Source organism: Lepidochelys olivacea, assembly GCF_965140295.1.
Source record: "Lepidochelys olivacea isolate rLepOli2 genome assembly, chromosome: 10".
NCBI lineage: Eukaryota > Metazoa > Chordata > Testudines > Cheloniidae > Lepidochelys > Lepidochelys olivacea.
This window is the reverse complement of record NC_140420.1, coordinates 45,603,813-45,622,711: the sequence shown is the minus strand read 5'-3', so window position 1 is coordinate 45,622,711 and position 18,899 is coordinate 45,603,813. Positions and strand designations below refer to the sequence as shown.

The 18,899-nt window shown below is 52.0% G+C and overlaps 1 protein-coding gene across 3 annotated transcripts in view; it reads right to left on the bottom strand.

Moving 5' to 3' along the window:
• Positions 1–18,899, bottom strand: part of ZNF609 (zinc finger protein 609) — a 121,395-nt gene that overhangs the window by 28,289 nt on the left and 74,207 nt on the right. For all 3 annotated transcript variants that reach the window (XM_084641166.1, XM_084641168.1, XM_084641167.1), the window contains exon 3: positions 7,838–8,063. In XM_084641166.1, the coding sequence (XP_084497292.1) occupies positions 7,838–8,063 (226 nt within the window). The remainder of the gene's footprint in view (positions 1–7,837; positions 8,064–18,899) is intronic.

Sequence of the window (18,899 nt, the reverse complement as noted above, 5' to 3'; positions counted from 1 at the left end):
GGTGGGGGTACAGAAGAACAACACATGTTTTTACACATCCTTGCAATTTGCTCTGAGCAAGGGTTCCGCAGCTTTTCACAGCTCCCTGCAAGCAGCTGTGTTCCTGACTGCACCGGCCTGCGCTGCTGGTCCCTAAAGCTCTCTGCCCTGCCACCAGAGCCCCCGGAAGAGCAGCAGCACGGATTCAAACCTGGGTCCCAGGTGTACTGCTGGAGCCACCTCCGTTCTAATATCAACAGAACTGCGACCTACAATAAATGGGGGGCCAAGGGAGAAGGCAATGCCCTCTACATCCCTCCCTGAGCAGCCCCAACCCTGCCCCTCAGAACAAACAGATCAGGGGAGAGAGCTCTTAAGTCTCCTTTGTGCAGCAGCTGCTGTTGCCATGCGGTGAGCCTCGTTGCTATGAAGGTTTGCATGTCAGACAATGGCTTGTTTTGGCTCAAAATGAAGCTGCTATTGGCTGAGGTGTTTCCACGGCAAGTCGCCATGGCACTGGGATGGGGAATTGCAGGAGTTGGCTTGGTCATGCCCATCACATCCAGGTAAGTGGGGCCAGGAGGCTCTGCCCAGCTGGCGCACTCCACTCCAGGTGAAGTTAATTAAAGCAAGAGGGAAAGGAAACCCAGCAGCTAATGAGGCAGCAAGCAGAGCACTGCTTTCCAGTATAATTAGATCTGTTAATAGCTCCAGCAAATCGGAATCACACCTAACAGAATTAGGGAAACTGCCAAGACAGCTGCTCCCATGAAAGGCATTTAACACAACACATTCCCAGGGCGAGCGAGAAAGGCAGGGAGGGGCAGCAGCCACTCAAAGAGGGGTCGCCCAGACTTGAGTGGCCCGGGAAGTACAACCACTGCCATACAGCAGGGAGCAGAGTGCTGCATCACACAAAGCTAAAATCACAAGGATGAAACAAAGCCAAAAGTTTCCAAGTTTCCAGTAAACTAGGGCCATTCAGTGGCCTGATCTAGGCCCTACTTTGCTTTGCCAGGCATTTGTTTCCTTCTAGCTCTTTCAGAGGGCTCCTGGGGCCCGCTCTCCTACAGCATGATGGCTGTGTCTGCCAGTGCTGGTTGGAGGGGAAGGCTGAATGTCTAAACATCAGTTGTGAAACCTTCCGAGCCCCTGCAACCCCAGGGTCACCTTCTAGCAGGGGCTGACACCAACTTTTACCCTTCTGGGCTGATACAGGAGTTCCATAAGTGCTTAAAAGCAGCCTCTTGACTCCACAGGACAGGGAGAGGCAATGCCCTCCCTTGGAAGGGGAGGCTGCTCTAGCCAAAACATCCCCTCCTCCTTCCATTGTTGTGTGCCTGATGTTGTCCTTCCCAGAGGTGGCCAAGGCAGGCGGGTATCATCCGCCCAGTGCCAGTGATCCTTTGGGCTGCATGGTGCTACAGAAAGTCTGTTCCAGCCACGAGTTCACGCACACAGCCCCCAGACAGTTCGGTGGCAGGCTGCAGACACAGTCCCCAGGAAAGGAAGGAGGAAGTTATGTGACTGGATGAGCCCCAATTACCTCTGCCTGGTTGGCACAATAGGATGTCAAGCAGCTAGGACTGGGAGAGATGAACATGTGGGTGGGAGCTTTGAGCGTGCAGGAAGGCCTATGTTGGAGTGATTACTGAGTATGGGCATGTCTGACGCAAAGCCAGTTGGCCAGGGACTTGTCACACACCAGGTCAGGGCCTTCCACCCATCTCTCATTCCATGGGAGCACAGTATGGCCCTGTCTCACACTGGGGCCTGGACTAAGGCGGAGTCTACACTCCAAACTGCATCGACCTAATCCCGGGGGTAGACGGTGCTATGCAGATGGGAGGACTCTCCCGTCAGCGTAGGTAGCATCTTCACGAAGTGCTACAGCAACCCAGCTGCAGCGCTGCAAGTGTAGACAAGCCCTGAGACTCCTTTGAGAAAGGCGTGGGTCAGAATCCACAAGCGTACAGTGCTGGGAACTCACGACAGCTTCTTCAGGAAGACTGGAGTGAACTCAGAGCAAACGATGTCTGTAGCTGCTATGGGAAGAAGACATCTGGCTGCGTCCCCCCAAGTACAGAAGCAGCCTGCAGTGATCCTGCTAGGAGCTTCTCTCCACCTCTGTCTCGGGTTTAAATGCCTGAAACAGCCTTAGTATCACTCACTGGACGTCAGCAGAGGCCATCTCTCCCCAGACTAACTGCTTAGCTTTCTGTCCTGTGCCTAGTTAGACTAGTCTTTATCCAGCATAAAACAGCCCACACACATACAAATCTATCAACCTCACTCAGGGAACAGCGCAAGGAAGCTGGAAACACCAGTTCATATGTTGCAACAAACCCCTCTCCCTGCAACAGAGCCATGTAGCTGACATCACGCACTTCCTGCAATCAGCTAACTGTGGGGCTGATATTTTAAGCCAGGCACTGTAGCTTCAGACATTCAGTAAAAGCACCGCCCCCCGCAGTGGCTACTGGGAGTTAAGCACAGGTGCTACTGCTACTTCCCAAGCAGGGAAGTGAACTGCCAACGAGGGAGAGTCCTGCTTGGGCAGGGCTAGGGGCAGCATCAGCGCAGATGGACTGAAGAGGAGACACCAAACACAGAGCAGGGGAGGGAGGTGGAGAAAAATTAATCAAGCAAATAAAAAGGGGGAGAGAGAGAGAGGTGCTGCCCAATCCACCAGCAGGGAGCAAGAGCTCCCTCTACCCACTGGGGACATCTAGGGTCACGGAACAGTCACTTGAGAGGCATGCGGTGCATTTTGCAAGCCTTGGCCACACACATCACGTAAGCAAGGTGTGTGCCGTAATCCTACAGCAGTGCTGTAAGCAGTGCCCCTATACCAGAGGTGGGCAAACTATGGCCCGCGGGACCGTCCTACCCGGCCCTTGAGCTCCCGGCCAGGGAGGTTAGCCCTCAGCCCCTCCCCTGCTGTCCCCATCCACCACAGCCTCAGCTCACCCTGCTGCTCTGAGAGGCATGGTAAAGGGGTGGGGAGGGGGTTGGATAAGGGGCAGGGAGTCCCAGGGGGCAGTCATGGGACAGTGAGCAGGGGGAGGTTGGATAGGTGTGGGAGTCCCAAGGGGCCTGTCAGGGGGCGGGGGTATGGATAGGGGTCAGTGTCCCAGGGGGCGGGGGGCCGATTAGGGGTGTGGGGGGTCCTGGGAGGGGACAAGGAAGGGGGGGGTTGGATGGATCGGGGGTTCTGGGAGGGGGGCAGTCAGGGGGCAGGAAGTGGGAGGGGGTGGATAGGATGTGGGGGACAGGCTGTTTGGGGAGGCACAACCTTCCCTACCCAGCCCTCCATACAGTTTCGGAACCCCGATGTGACCTTCAGGCCAAAGAGTTTGCCCACCCCTGCCCTACACCCTTTCACTGTGGGCAGGGGCAAGGAGACAGAAGTGGAGTGGGTGTGTTCTTAGGGAGAGCTTCATCCAAAGAGGTTTGAGTCAGCTCTTATACTAAGTCCGCTAGTTACAGGACAGGAGCACTGCACTGAAGACTGGGACTGGCCAGTGGAGACAACAGGACTTGAGCCCTGAATACCGGGTACACAGTCCTCGCAGCAAAGCCATCGCTCCTGACAGCAGGAGCCAGGCTGAGAAGGATCTTTGCACGAGTTCATTGAATTACTGCAGACTAAAAATAGCGAAGCAGCAGGAATCGCAGAATGCCTCCAAGGCAAGATCTGAAACAATACTTGCCAAAAAAGGGATAATGTGGAAGGACAGGCAGACAGGCTGCAGAACTGCACAGACTGGAGAGGCATGGAAGAGAGGGGGGGTGAAAAAGAAATACCAGGCACTGAGGCTAACGGAGTTGTTTAAGCCTGAATCAGAGAGGACTAGAAATTAGTGCAGTGGAAAGTGGCCGCCATGCCTCAACTAATTCCTGTATGGAGCAGGCGGCCTGCTGCAGCAGCTGTCTCTGAGAGCTGTGTGTAGCAATCAGGCTTGAACACTTTTACCAGACACCAGGTAAATTCCTACCAGGCTGCTGCCCTTGGATCCTGCTCAAGTAGTCCATCTTGCTAACAGATGTCTGATAAAGTTCCGCTCCTCTGATTCCTGGAAGAATTCAGGAGCTTTCATCTGTCCCTTCTCCACCCCAAAGCCTCTTAACTATTCATGGGGCAGGGTGGTTTAATCTCACTCAACCTCCTGGCTGCTGCTGTGAAGCTGGTGGTCTCCCTACTTATCCCTGCTTCCAGACTCTTTTTATATTCCCCTCCCCTGTGAATAGCTCCAGAGCTGCCTCTGCTCACAGCTTTCCTGACACAAGACTGGGAGATCCAATTTGTCAGTTTCATGGTTCCTCACAGGACTCTCAACAGCAGCAGCCGATTAACCAGTCTTGTCAGCTTCATGCTGCTGTAGCCTGGGGAAAGCTTTGAGAAGCAGCAGAGACACTGTCTGCAGACTCAGGAACTCTCTCCATCAGGACACACTAGAATGGTTTTCTTTACTAGTATCCCTAATTTCTCTCTTTTCTACAAAAGCTTACACTTGGCAGAAATCGATGGCCTTTGGCTTCCCACTTGCCACTGGTGAGTGGGTTTTTCAAGCCCTGCTTGGCCCTGATCTGAATGAAGAGTCCATCTCGAGTGAGGGGCTGACAATAGGGCTGGCACAGATGCCTGCTCCTCTATAGGAACTAGGAATGTAAATATTGGTAAAAAAAGTTAATTGGTTAAGTTATTAAAATTATATTGTTTAGCTGGTTAACCGTAAACCAAGGTCCCTGCAACCAGCCCAGTGCGGCAGGGGCTGGGGCTGAGGTCCCTCTGGCTGGCTGGCCTGGCGCAGTCAGGGCTGCTCCAGCTGGCCAGCCCTGCATGGCCGGGGCTGGGGGCCCTCCAGCTGGCATGGGGCTGCCGGGGTCAATGGTTAAGGTTGGTTAACGGTAAACCTAATGCTTACTAGTTAACCAGACAACCATTTCACCTTTTGCATCTCTAATAGGAACCAGGAGCTTGACTTTGGGACTCTAGGGGGAGGGTCACAATCCTACAGGCAGACAGGAAATAAGTTTGGGGCAGTTGAGGGGGAAGAGATCTTACACACAGTGCAGCCAAGCTGCTTTTCTTCCAGCCCTTGCAGGCACAGCCGGCTTGTCTGAAATGTGAGGCACTGACTGCAGCATAGATACGTGGGACCAAAGCGACAGAGTCCATGCGTGGGGACCAGGCAGTGGCTCACAGACTCCTGGAGTAGACTGGAGGGAAGCGAAGGCTGTTTGCTAAGTCTGCGTCACAGAGCGAGACCTTGGCAGGCAGCTGATTGGACACTCAACAGAGACTAGTGCTTTAAAACTACCCCAAGAGCAGGGCTCATCAGCATAAAGCCCTATGTTTTCCTCCAGTTCTCCCCAATCCAATCCTAGGAGCACAGAGTGGAAAGGGCAGCCAGCAGCATGGCTGGCTCACACACCCTCAGTGAGTTTCAGCTATGCCACAGGCTGACAGCTGCAAGCACAGACTTCCACCAGCACACGCCGACTTCCACAATCCAGGCCCCAATACCTGCTTCCTCCTCCCCACCGGCAACGCTAGCTGAGAAAGGAGGAATCCCCCAGGGTTTTTGCAACATACTTGCTCCCTCCTTCCTCAGGTACACCAGGGAAAGCCACTTCCAATTCCTTGCTGGCCACGAATCTGATGAAAGTTTCCAACCACACAACTGAGCAGAGAGCAATGGAGGGGACGGAGCGGCATGGAACAGCCGGTTTCCTGCCTTACCGCTCTGGCCAGACCCCACTGGGACACAGGCTCTAAGGTGACACCCCAGAAAGCTCCCCCTCTCCCAACTGCTTCAGGTCTCGCTCTCATCCCAGTGGGAATATGCTCCATTCTCACAGCTGCACTGTTGTAGCTGCACCGTTTGGCCACGGGCCAATCACATATTTAAAAAATGGTAGGGGAGTTGTGCCCAACCCATGATCTTTACACAGTACTGAGGGCTGCACAGAACTGGTTTTGCCCATGTATCATTTTATGTACTGGAGACCTACACAAAGCAACGAACTCCAGCAAAATTACACACAAGCTGTAGATATGGTTTATAACCTCTGCTTGCAACACTGCAACAAGCAACCTCTGGCTGAATGACAGCAGCGTACCCCTGCCTATGGAGATTTAAGTTTAAGTTGAGCTGTAATGATCATCTGAGCCAATAAAGGGAGTTTCTGTACTAGCAATCACAAGAGCACAGTGTGTGCCCCTGCCACTTCTCCCCGTCCCCAACACACATTAGTGAAGGAGGAGCAGACGCAGGGGTGTCCATTTCTAGGAATGAGCTTCTCTGAGGCGTCGGATTGTCACCAAGTGCTCCCCCCACCCCTCTGGGTTCTGTTCCCACGTCCCAGTTCCAGCTGGGACCAGACGTGCCACATGAAAGGGTATTCTCCTGGTACCTCCAGCCTCCCAGGAAGCAGGAGACAGTTGGAGTCTCATAGGGAAGGATGGTCTTCTGTACTCTCCAACCCAATTTTGAAGCCTGAGGAGTTTCTGACCAGGAGCCACATTCTGGTGCTTCCTTCAGTAACTAGCTGTGTGACATTCACCCAATGTTCATTTTGTGGGTGTTCACACGAATGGCCCCTGTATTTCATGAACTACAAGGCCACTTTCAAAAAGGCAAATCCAGAATGTCCCGGGCCAAGCAAATACAAGGGAAACACAGCAGTGGGCTATCTACTTCCAGATCTTTTCAATACACTGACCCTGGAAAAGTAATCCCCAGCACTGCAGTTCAGAGGGAGTCAGGAAAAGGGCAGGTACCTTAGGACTGGCTCCTGTGCACACAGGTAGTAATTCTAGACTAGGAATAGATCACAACGAGAAGGTGGTGCCAATCCCATCACTCAGCCAGCCTGGCACCTGGCCTGGGGAGAACGCACACCCTGGTCTCACAAGGTCTGCTTGCCCAAACCCACTCCCTTGGCTTGCCAGTAGCTCTCCTCCCTAAGCACCTCTGCATTGCCTTTAGAGCACCCTCCTTGCCCCATTAAACAATGGCAGCTGCGGGGAAGCTGAACTTACCCACAGCACTGCCAGGATGCCGTGCACACACTGCTCTGGCCCATGCTCACCACGCAGCCTCCAGATTTACGAACTCCTACAGAGGCAGTTAAAGGGGCACACAGCGCTGTGGAGAGAGCTCATGACGATGACTGGTCTCAACTTCAGGGACGAGCACAGGTTTGTGCCTCTCATACCTCGAGAGATCTGTGTCCTGAGCTCTCTAAATAACCTGAGACAGAGGTGCTGGCAGGGGTCCAATGGCAGCTAAACCTCATCAACCCTCACAAACTCCGAACACAAAGCCAGGCTTTGTGCCCAAGACCAGATCAGCACCCATCAGAAAAAGGCTCCTTTGGCCTGGGACCCTGATCTCCTCTAGGGCCTGTTGTGAGAGCTCGACTGGATCAGTTACTTAGCAAGAGCCTCCTGCTACCTCGCTGGTTACGTGTGCCCTTGGGAGAGATTAACAAACATGAACAAACCTCAGTTTGGAAACGGGGAGAGCCTGGTGCGCTCCCTTCTTTATCTGCTTTAATTCATGTGACAACAGCATTACTGGGTGCTGGGTGTTTCCATCCTGTCTGGGCTATGGGCTAACTTGTTACTGGATTTGCTGTATAGATTCACACTTTGAAGTGACCCTTGAGACATGCCCTCTGAACCCCTCCCATCCCAGCTACAGTCCTCCAAGAATATCCCACCCCTCTTAGGCCTGGAAGGGTAATGCTGGGGATGGGGCAGCGTGCACACCTGGCAATGAATACAACGGTATGACAAACAACAATCCAACTGTGGAAGAGGACAGACAAGCTCTCCAAAGGCACTTACCATCTTCCGTCTCCTGCCAGACGATGCCCTCCAGGTTGACGCTGGTGCCGGGTTCACAAGGGCCCAGACACTCCGGCTCGGTAGCCAATGCCACATCGCAGGTGTTCACCCCCACAGAGCGAGTGCGTACCATGATCTGCTCGCATGGTGATGAGATGTCATTATTGACAACGGGGACCAGGAGATGCAAGGGCAAAACTGCAGGCGTGGAGACTGGAGACTCCATCTGCGGGGAAGGAGAAATACACCAGTGACCATTGGGGAGAGCACCGAGGAGAAAGCAAACACCAGCAAGGCCCTCCCGCTTTCCTGGAGAACACAAATCAGGGCGCCCCCCTCCTGCCACTGTCCCATTTGGCCTATTTGCTCAGAGCAGGTTCACAGCCCATCCAGCCTCCATCAGAGGAGTAGGATTTAATAAGTCTTTTCCAGCCCTGATATGCCTATAAACTATGGCTCACTGCAAGAACAGCATTTTACAAACAGAGTCTAGGCCCCACCCTTGTTCCTCAGCTGGAGACCTCCTGGACCTCAGCCCTGCCAGAGAGGCTCTGGCTGGGCTGCTTTCAACAACAAAAAGTCTTTCCAGAACAGGATCCCCAGTCTCCCGTAGCCAGTCAGTCAATCTACCTGGAGACGGATCTGGTTTGGCTATTGCCTGAACATCAACACCCGGAAAAGCAGCCCTGGATCTGATGGAAGGAATCACAGATTTCTGCCAGACTGGCTGGGGCAGGGCAGGAGAGGCAGCTGGCACCCTTCAGATACCTGTTCCATCCCAATGGCCTCTCCCCAGCTTTACCCCAGACCAGATAGACCCCCAGCAACCTCCCTGCCTGTTTAGAGACTAACCCCTACACCTCTGCTTTCCATGCACCAGAGCCCTGGGATGACGCAGGGGGTCTCTCATGATGAAGAGGAAACCCAGCCATCTTGCTTTTCTTGCACATGAAAGTCACTTCCTCAGTGCCAGAGCTGGGGTAGGTCTGCATGGAAAGCAGAGAAGTCAGCTGAACTGGGTGGAGCACAGACAAACCCTGTGGCCATCGCCACCCCCATCCCCAGCTCAGTAAACCAGGCTCACAGCCACTCGGCTATGCAAGCAGCCTGCTCAGATGGCTGAGCAGATTAGAAAGTCACCCCAGCTGATGCTCTATGGTCCAGCACCATGTGACAGAGGAGAAAAGCCAAAGGGCTGGTTCATTTCAGAGCCCTGTCCAGACTGCCAGTCAATGGAATGCTTTGGTATACAGCCTGTGTCTCCAGTGCCCAGACAGCGTAGCTCATTTTCTCACCCTCCACCAGCTAAAGCAGCCTTCCCACCCACACTGAATCAGACCCCCAACCATACCCTTGCAATGGGGATTTGCAGCACTACTCATGCTGGCTGGTCGGGCTGTGCTCTGACCTCCTCCCCAGGAGTAGGGTTTCTGATCTTGATAAGATGCTGAGCAGCAAAAAGCAGCAGCAGACACTAAGAAAACCACCCCCGTGTAAGTCACCAGCAAGCTCACAAACTGCAACACAAGTCATTCTGGGAGTCGGGACAGACCTCCACAGCATCCAGCAGTGAGCTAGCCAGGACATGCCTCTGCAAGCCTGCTGCTTGGCACAGCCCTGGAGCTAGAACCATGGGAAGCTTGGCGGCCTGCTGTCCTCAGCCCCAGAGAGGCAGGAAGCGGAGGTCTCCAAGCTGCTTGCCAGGAGGTGCCCTGCCTGCTGGGGATGGCCCTACTGGCATTTCCAACTGTAAAGTCATCGCTATTTGTGGCACTCAACTGTCAACAGCCACAAAATGTTCAGACTCCCATTGAGACAAATTCTGGTCCCTGAACAGCTGCCAAAACATTATCCTTAGCTGCCTGTTGTGACAGCGACCTCTGCTAAGCCTGCCTTTTTACGAAACCGTTAGCTGGAGTGCAAGACCACACACTGAACCTCGGCTGCCAAATCAGGCCCAGCCTCACTCCACACAACCTCTGCTGTGGGGCCTGAGTTCCCCCATCTTCCCACACCCAAGCCCCACGTCAGGGACATTTGCAACTCCATTAGCAACCAGCACGCTGAACAGGGGAGGGGGCCAAGCTTCCTACCACCGATGCTGGAGAAGCAGGAGGCAAAGGGGTGTTCTAAGGCAGTGGGAAGCACCATGGTAAAATGTAGTAGTTTGCCACATGCTGGCAGAAGCTGGGTGGATGGATTTGCCATTGCCCATGTTACCAAAGCAGACAGGGCAAAGTGCCGCTGGCCTGCAGTTAGCTCCTTGTCCTCCTCTCCTCTGGACAGCCCATCGAAGCGAATCCAGTGTGATAAGCATTAAAGACAGCCCCAAGGTTTCCTCCGCAGTGACTGAGTTACAGTCTCTCCCCACTCAGCGGCAGAGCCTGCATGCTGTTTCTTCTGTGGGCTTTTCCTGACAGCAGGCCTGGCTTTCTGCTGACAGCACCAAATCCCTCAGGATCCAGATCCTTGGCCTTCATTTCTGAGGCAACCCTTTGGAGAGACTGCCACACCTTGCACTTGTGCTGTCCAAGCCCCTTTTGGAGCTGCCCATGGCCTGTTCTCCCTGAAGGATCAGAGAAGAAAGAATTTTGCCTTCCACATACTTCCTCTGCCCAAGACGGGGCGCGGATCCTCACCAGGGCAGATACGAGCCACATGTGCAGAAGGGGGCCTCACTAGGCACCTCAGCAAATCCCATGTAAACAATGAGTCCCTGGGAACCGCTAGGGCCCAAGAAAGCAAACAGCTCCAGAAAACCCCTCTCCCTGAGCAAACCCCTAGCACAAGCAAAGAGACTGCCTTCAACTCCCATCCATTTACAAATTAACGCCAGTCCCCTGCAGTGAAATAGCTGGAGAGGAACCATGTGCAATTGACACAACTTGGCTGATGGCAGCAGGACTAGCAGAAATGGAGCGTCAGGTGGGGAAGCATTCAGCCCCGAGTATCATTTGCTAGTCAGCGCTGGGAGCAGTGGCTGATCGCTTGTTTGTGTGGCAGAGGAAAGGAAGGGCACCTGTGGGTTTTGAAACCGTTCAGCTTCCTTCCACTTTGCAACACAAACCACAGTGCAGCAGAGGCGTGTTTAATTACAGTTCCAGCTCTGCTAATTATCGTTTGGGCACATTTGTAATCTGCGTTATGCCACAGTGCATAATAAGCAGTTCACTGAGACCCATCTAATAAGCAAGGCGGCTTTATGGGATTTCATATTTCACTCTGCACTGGAACCAATGAAGCCTTATTTATCAGCTGTCTGTCCGGAGAAAAGGGAAACCAGGAGGAGCAACAACTTTAGATAAGGGGGGAGAGAGAGAGAGAGAGAGAAAGAGAAAGAGAAAAAACCTCAAAGGCAAAGGAGAGAGAGTACAACACCTCCCCCCAGCAGACAGATTGGCAGACAGGTAGCCAGGTCCTGGGAAGACTTGGAACGGAGCTGAGAAGTGGGCCAGTGGTCGAGACAGATCAATCCCTGAATTCACCTAACACCTGTGTTTTATCTCCCAGTGATGGGGCTTTTCATCCTGCTTCTTTTATCGAGCCCAACACAAGGTGAGAGGCTTGGTCTGCTGGTCACTGCACAAGCTGCAGGCGGACAGCCTGTGAACAAAGACTGATCTGCGAAAGGAAGAAGCCAGGGACTCATTAGTCTCACCATGGGAAGTAATTACAGTGTCCTCCTCCTAAGCACAGCGATGCCACTGGCCATGAATCTCCTCCCAGGCTCAGAGCCACATACAGCTGGAGCCAGCCCTACTGTGAGCGGCAAGCAGCAGTCCGTGTAAAGCCAGGGCTGAGAGCTTCTCTCCCCTTCAGCTAGTCGCATCAAACCCCCACCACAGGGCCAGCACTTCAGCACCAGCCAGTCTGGTTCTAGAAGCAGATGTTGAGGCAGGGAGACTTGCAGCAGGAATTATGCTCATTAGGTAGCGCTCCAACACGCACACCCCTTAAGCAACCACTTTAAAGCCCCCTCCAGACACCTGGCAGTTTTGAGTGAGGATGCAGACAGCAGACCTTGCAGGTCCTTTAAGGCAGGCTTCACGGCATGTGACTCACATCCGGCTTCAGTTCCTAGCTCAGCCACAGATTCCCCGTGTGACCTCAGGCAAACCATGTAACATTGCCTGTCTCAGTTCCCCTTTGTACAGCGAGGCTACTACTACCTTGCCTGCTGGGGGTCCTGAGGCTAAAGCTATTAACGTCTGTGGCGGAATGACTGCTCTCCCGGGGGCGAGGCACTAGACAGCCCCGGGTAATAGCTGTGCAGCATACGTTTCACTGCCCAGTGCATGTCAGAGAGTGGTAGAGTCTGTATCTGTCCAGCAGCTGCAATGAAGAACCCACTTTGTGTTTATCACACCAGAGCCCTGTCTCTTCTCCAACATCAGGGACGCACACTCTGGTGACTAAGATAAGAATCTAACACAGCTAACCCAGAAAACCACACAAAGGCTGCTGGATGGGGAAAACAAGAAAGAAAATGCAGCCCCAAGAAGCTGCAAGGATCACAGAGAGATCTTAGAACAGGACTGGGGAATTAAGGAGTGATCTTGAAACCTTTCTCCGGCAGCAGGCTTAGAGCTCAGAGCTGACATGCTGCTGGAAACATGCTACCAGTGCAAAGTGGTGGTGTTTCTGGTGCCTTGCTCACCCCACACAGACAACACGCCAAACCCCTCTGCAAGGGGAACTCCCAGCCAGGTGCTGACATGGGGAGGGCCAGACACCTCTGGACTTGCACAGAAGTCAGCTGTCTGACATCCTGAGCCCATGCCAAGATGCCTCCAGCAGCCATGCTACCATGTGGTGTCTTGAAGATAATTCACATTAAAGGGCCAGCACATCTTAATCAGTACACAGAGCAGCAGTTAGTTAAACCTAGAGAAACAGAGATACATGGTACAAAAATCAAATAGAATTGGCATCAAGGCTGGATTATAACCCCTGACCCCGACATCACATGGATCCAGACAGAAACCACCAAGCCAATTTTGGAAATTTCTTGATAGCATCAGACATTAAAGTAACACCAGAAAGTGAGCTGTGTGACTGCACTTTTCAGGGCAACAGGTCTGAGACATCTGACGCTGGAGATGATTAAGCAGTGGCAGTGAAGAAACTTGGGCCATGTCTACACCAGAAACATAGGTAGTGTTAACACACTAGCATACCCAGAGTTTAGCACATTTTCAAATGAGATAGCTGGTTGTGGTCAGCACTACACCAGCTAACATGTTAACCCCCTGGCTACACTGGTGTGTCAAACCTGTTAGGTAAAAGGAGCTAGCTAACACATTTCTAAACATGATCTACCTTCCTCATCGACAGAGAGCCTCAGAGAATCCTCCAACTTCAAGAAGAGCATTGAACATGGCAAGAGCCAAGTGAGACACTTCACACTAACCACTACTAGCTAGCCAACATCTGCAAGTCTCCTAACACGGACAGGGCCAGAACGAAGATCTGAGATTGTCCTAAACTGTACAGGATTACTTAGTATTTGTATTTAGCACCCAGGAGCCCCAGGCATGGACAAGGACTTCACTGTGCTAGATGCTGTACAAACACAGAACAAAGAGACAGTCCTTGCTACAAAGAGCTTACGGACTAAGTATTAGAAAAGAGACAGCAGCTGGATAGAGACAGACGGACCAGGGAATCCAAGGAAACAATGGGACAGTGTTGTCTAAACAGACCAGACAGACACAGGGTAGGGGAGGGTGGAACACACAAGCACAGTGAACAATGGAATGGTGGCAAACATCACTGTACCTCCACAATCTTTGTTTTGGGTGGGCGTAGTGAGGAGGGGATCAGCCACATGCAAAGAAAAGATCAGGGCGCCACGGAGCCAAGGAAAAGGAGAGGAGCAGTAGGTGTGCAGTGACACTCAGGTGAAGAGTCTGGAAGTGGGAGGTTTAGGGCAAGCAGCTTGTCAGCACAGAGAACACAGTGCGGCTTTGAGACACCCGCTGCCCGTGCTGCTGGAGTGTCAGACCCACAAGCATGAGGCATCGATAACATGCCACAATCCATCAATACAATGCAAGCTGCAATTCAAAAGGCAGTAAGTCAGGCTACAGATGCAGGCTCTCTCCAGGCAGGAGGCTGGAACTGCCATCATCCCACCCATCACCAGGAGGGACAGCCATCCGGTCCTGCCAGAGCAGCAATCTGCAGCAAGGCCAGCTACTTGCACACCGCTGCCTCTCACAACATAGAGCACCCCTCGTCTCCCCCCCCGAACCCTGAGGTTCCAGATAACATGGTGCTCTATGGAGAACACAGTCTCTCCAGACCACATGCCTGAACAAGTGCACTGCTTCAGATACACAATCTGGGAGACTGAACTCACCATATGACCCATTCCAGGCCCAGCAGCCCACGTGTATATAATGCACAGCGCATATGCTCCAACCCACAGAAGCTTGGAATATTTGCCACTTCCCCACCAGGTGCTGATTCAGGAGTCAGTGTCAGTGTTCAGGATGACAATGCCTAGAAGCAGCTTAAACCATAGCTCAGCAAGACAGCCCCTCTACGGAATCCCAACATCATCACATGTAATGGCCCAGACTGAATGAGCATCACTAAAACAGTGTTTTTACTGTGCATGGCACTGCTGAATCTTGACTCAGAGATGAGAGGGCCTCAGCGCTCGCATCCCTTCACACTGTCAGAGGAGTTTCAAACATCTCCAGACATGTGGCAATTACCACTGACCAACTGCTCCAGTGATACCCAGACCGAGGCACTCTGAGGCTTCCACTCTGAGCTCACATGCCATCAGGCACATGGACTCCTCCATAGACCCCGTGGATATCGCCAACCATGAGAACTTCAGAGCCCAGAGAGTCACACTGTGTGGCAATATGCATCTCCCACACACTGCTGTCTTCTGGGAGGTTGCAGCTCCACCCACTGTGGATGGCATCGTCAGTAACCTCAAATGGGAACCAGAGCCTACTCCAAGCCTGAACTCCATATTGCTTATCAACAACGTGAAGATATCTCATGATATTGTCAATGCACGTTGGTCTTCAGCATTCAGAAGACTCAATGCTGACACCTGTTCCGCTGCCTATGTGCTCCAGAGCACACTCTAGCAGGTTCTGCCAGGCAGCCCTGGAATCAGACCCCAGGGACAACATCTGACACACTTGGGAGGCACATGACAGATCATTCAAAGCAGTATTTAAAAGACTCCAGGAGAAGAACCTCACCCTACATGGAGCTAAATGTGAGTTCCATAAATCCTCATTACTGTTTTCTGGCTACATCTTTTCTGCAGCTTGAATAGCACCAGATCCTAACAAGAAAGCAGCCAACCAAAGCTTGTCAGCACCACAGAATGCCAGTGAAGTACAGAGTCTTCTGGGAGTGCTCATGCACACTTCACTCCTGACTATACAGCAGTGGTGCAATCACTGCAGAACTCACCGCGGAGGCAGGCTAACCTGTGGCCCTGGGAAGCCGTGCATGCAGAGGCTGTTAAATCTCACGGACTGATTGACAAGTGTAATGTTCTATTTTGACCCAGCCAAAAACAGCAATATCATCACTGATGCTAATCCTGTTGGGGCACCATGGCACAGAAGAATGCAGTGACTTGTCCCACCTGCAGAGGTGCTTAGTGCCAGCAGAGTTCTGACACATGGATATTTAGAGAGAAAAGAGCTCTCACTATTAGCCAGAGCTGTGAACACTTTCACCTGTGCCTTCATGGAGCCCTATGCACCACGAGCACAGATCACAAGCCTCCTGCACATATATTTTACATCCCCAGATCTATACCATCTGCACACACTGAATGCTGGGACTTCAGCCACACAAGTTCTGCATGATCCACAAGGACAGGAAACCCTGCTGACTACATGATGGCGGAGGTGATACCTGGAAAACTATTCTAAACTATTGTTTTAGAATTACAAGTTTCTCCTCCCTCCCCAAATGCAAGATCTTCTCAGTAAATTCCAGCTTAAGTATAAAGCCAGAAACCTTAAATATAATTATCACGACCAAAAGAGTTTATCATTTACTTGCTATAAGAATGGAGACGCTTCAGTGCTGTGAATTACTGTCATCATTTTCTGAGTAGTAGAGACCTAGAGGGACTGCCCTTCGAGGAGAGACCAAAGAGGTAGATCTGCTTAGTTCAGAGAGAAGATGAATAAGAAGGAACATAGAAGTTATACAAGATAATGAAGGGCACAGAAAAGGTAGATCGGGTGTTTCTGTTTACCGTCTCTCAATACACAAGCAATGGGACATTCAATGAAAAGGAAAGGAAGTGTTTTTAAAAATTCCTCTTATTTTAAACACACCTAAAACACATCATTAACCTGCGGAACTCACTGCCACAAGACAACCATGAGCCTAGAACTTAGCAAGATTCCAAAAAGGATCAGACATTCCTATGGACCCCAAAAGCATGCATAGTTCTGATGTTAGGCAGGAGTTTTTAAATGTTCCAAGTATGCAAGGCATATCCTTACTGTGCTACATCTGTAACGAGCAATGCTGGAGCTCCACTGCAGTTTTTAAAAACTGGACTGAACAGCAACAAAGCCTGTTAACAGAGAGTCTGTAATGGCTGCAGATTTCACTGTGGCTGCTCCGAAATCGAATCATAGTTTCCGTAGTAAGAAGCAGTAAACACCAGAGCAAGGAAGAGTCAGAGAAAAAGTGCCATTTTTATGCCAATACCTCCACAAATGGAGCGAAGTTCAATACTGCTCTCCAGATGAATACGATAGACATAAGAACACAACATCTGATCCACTCCGCTCAATGCGTGCCGGTAACTAGCTCCAGCACTGCAACCACAGAACCCAGGGCTCTTGCTCCAGCTCCTGCCATGTTCTGCTCCAAGTGCATTGAGCAGGGAGGAGAAGTGAACACAGGAAGGGGGAGCAGTCAGGATTTCTTTCCCAGCAGGTAGAGCATAAGCAGTGTTCGTGCCAGCTCTAAATTCCTTAGCGTGCTGTAATGGAGAAGCTAAGCTCACCAATCCAGATGGTTACGATTTGCACTGCACCTGGGAACCTGGCTGTTTCCCTTACAAACAGAGGGAGGGAGGAAGAAAAACCTTATCACAGAACCTAGGCTCAGCCTCTGCCTCCCTGCTCCTGCGTCTGTTCTTGTGGCACAGGCTTTGCTGGATGAAGTCTGCCCACTGTGCTTGTCACTGCCTGTTCTCACCCCAGAATCCCTCAGACTGCTTAAGATTCACAGCATCTCCCATCAACAAGGCCATTAACTCTGCAGCTGATGGATGATGATAGGGCCCTGCCTGCAAGAGGCAGCTTGTATTTCCCATCCCCCACGGGGCTGACAACTCCTCATATCCTCTGCCTTTTTCAGAGGGAAGCTCAAGAATTAGCTCACCAGCTTTTGAAGAGTTTGGGAAAGGTCTTTCCCCCGCTCCATTCATTTCCCCAGCTCTATCCCCTAGCCCCACCCACTGCTGAGCTCACTCTGCTGTGCCCTGGGTCCTTCTTTCTACAACCCCCTGCCCTTGTTTACTCTGCATAAGGGAGTCATAACCCTCCACTTCACCCAGCTAGTACTGGTGCGAGCCCAGACAGCACTGCCTGCTGGCTGTAGCTACACACACCACTACCCATACCCAGACAGGCCACCTGCAGAGGAGGGGTCAGTCTCCAAGATGTCTCTACAGAGACAGCCCACAAGAAGGGCCATTAGTGCTGTGTCTATGGTCCTGGTGAATTTGGTGACTTGCACATCTGTTCACTGGGAGCTCATCTGAGAGCCCCAGCTCACCTCTGGAGACAAGATCTCTAAGTGATCAGCTGCAACGGACAGTTATCGCACACCTGGAGCCCTGTTCTGCCAACCTGTGCAGAGCAACCCCTTCCAAGCATGTCAGGAGCAGCAGGAGTGGATGAGATCTTAGGACAGACTTAGCTTTTCACACAAACAACCTTAGTAACAAAAAGAAACAGCTTGCAATTAGCATGTAGCATTCTGGTCCTAGGATCTCAAAGGACTTTAGACGAGGGAATGGGATTATCCCCTTATACAGATGGGAGAACTGAGGCAAAGAGGAAGTTGCCGCAGGTCACACAGCAAGACAGAGGCAGTCAGGAATAGAACACAGGACTCCCAACTCTCAGGCCTCTACGATAACCGTTACACAACACAGCCACCCATTCTACAGACAGAATTCTCTCTGTGCATGTCCCAGGAAAAGGCAGCTGCTTGACTGTACTGTGCAGATGCAGCTGGCCAAATCTGCTTCACACACACAGGAAGTTACTCTCAAAGAAACCTACTCTTACTCCATGAGGAAACAGCTCCACATTCCCAAGGGAAAGCAGAGTCCCTCCACCACCCCAAGATGACAGTCTTGGATGACAATCCAAGCCCCTCTTACAAGCTCTATACCATGAGCAGCGCAACACAAGACCAGGGGAAAATAGGCTCACCAGAACCCAATGTACTTAGCCATCAGAAGCAGCAAGACATTTCAGGAGGCTGGGATCAGACCTTGGAAAACCTGCCCTAGCAGCAACAGCAGGAAATGAGGCAACCACAAAAGCCAAAGCCTTCCCTAGCAATTCCACAACATGCCATCTCACTTGTGTGCGTGAGCGTCACACTGTCCTGGCGAGGGATCACGCCACAGGACTGCTGTGCTGGTTGGTTGCAACTGGGAACAGCGCCATGGTCACACTGGGGGACACATCTGTTAACTACAACCCAACCAGTGCGCAACTGGCAGGAGCGGGTGTTTGAACTTCCTGTGGGCAGCAGTGCTGAATGGCTGCTGCCAAGGGTCCAATCCTGGAGTCAGTGGAAAGACTTTTTGACTGGATCAGGAATCAAATGCTTCTAAATCAGTGACAGCTACATCCCTGCTTCACCTCAGACAGCACTCAGCAGCCTGGCAAGGTGACCCCTTGCTGCCCAGCAGGGAAGCTGCTTCAACAGCTTCACAGCATTTCTCCATCTTGCCAGCCAAGTCTCACAGAAGCCCTGGCCATGACCATAACCACATGGACTTGGAAGCTCTTCTTCAAGCGCATGTGCTGGG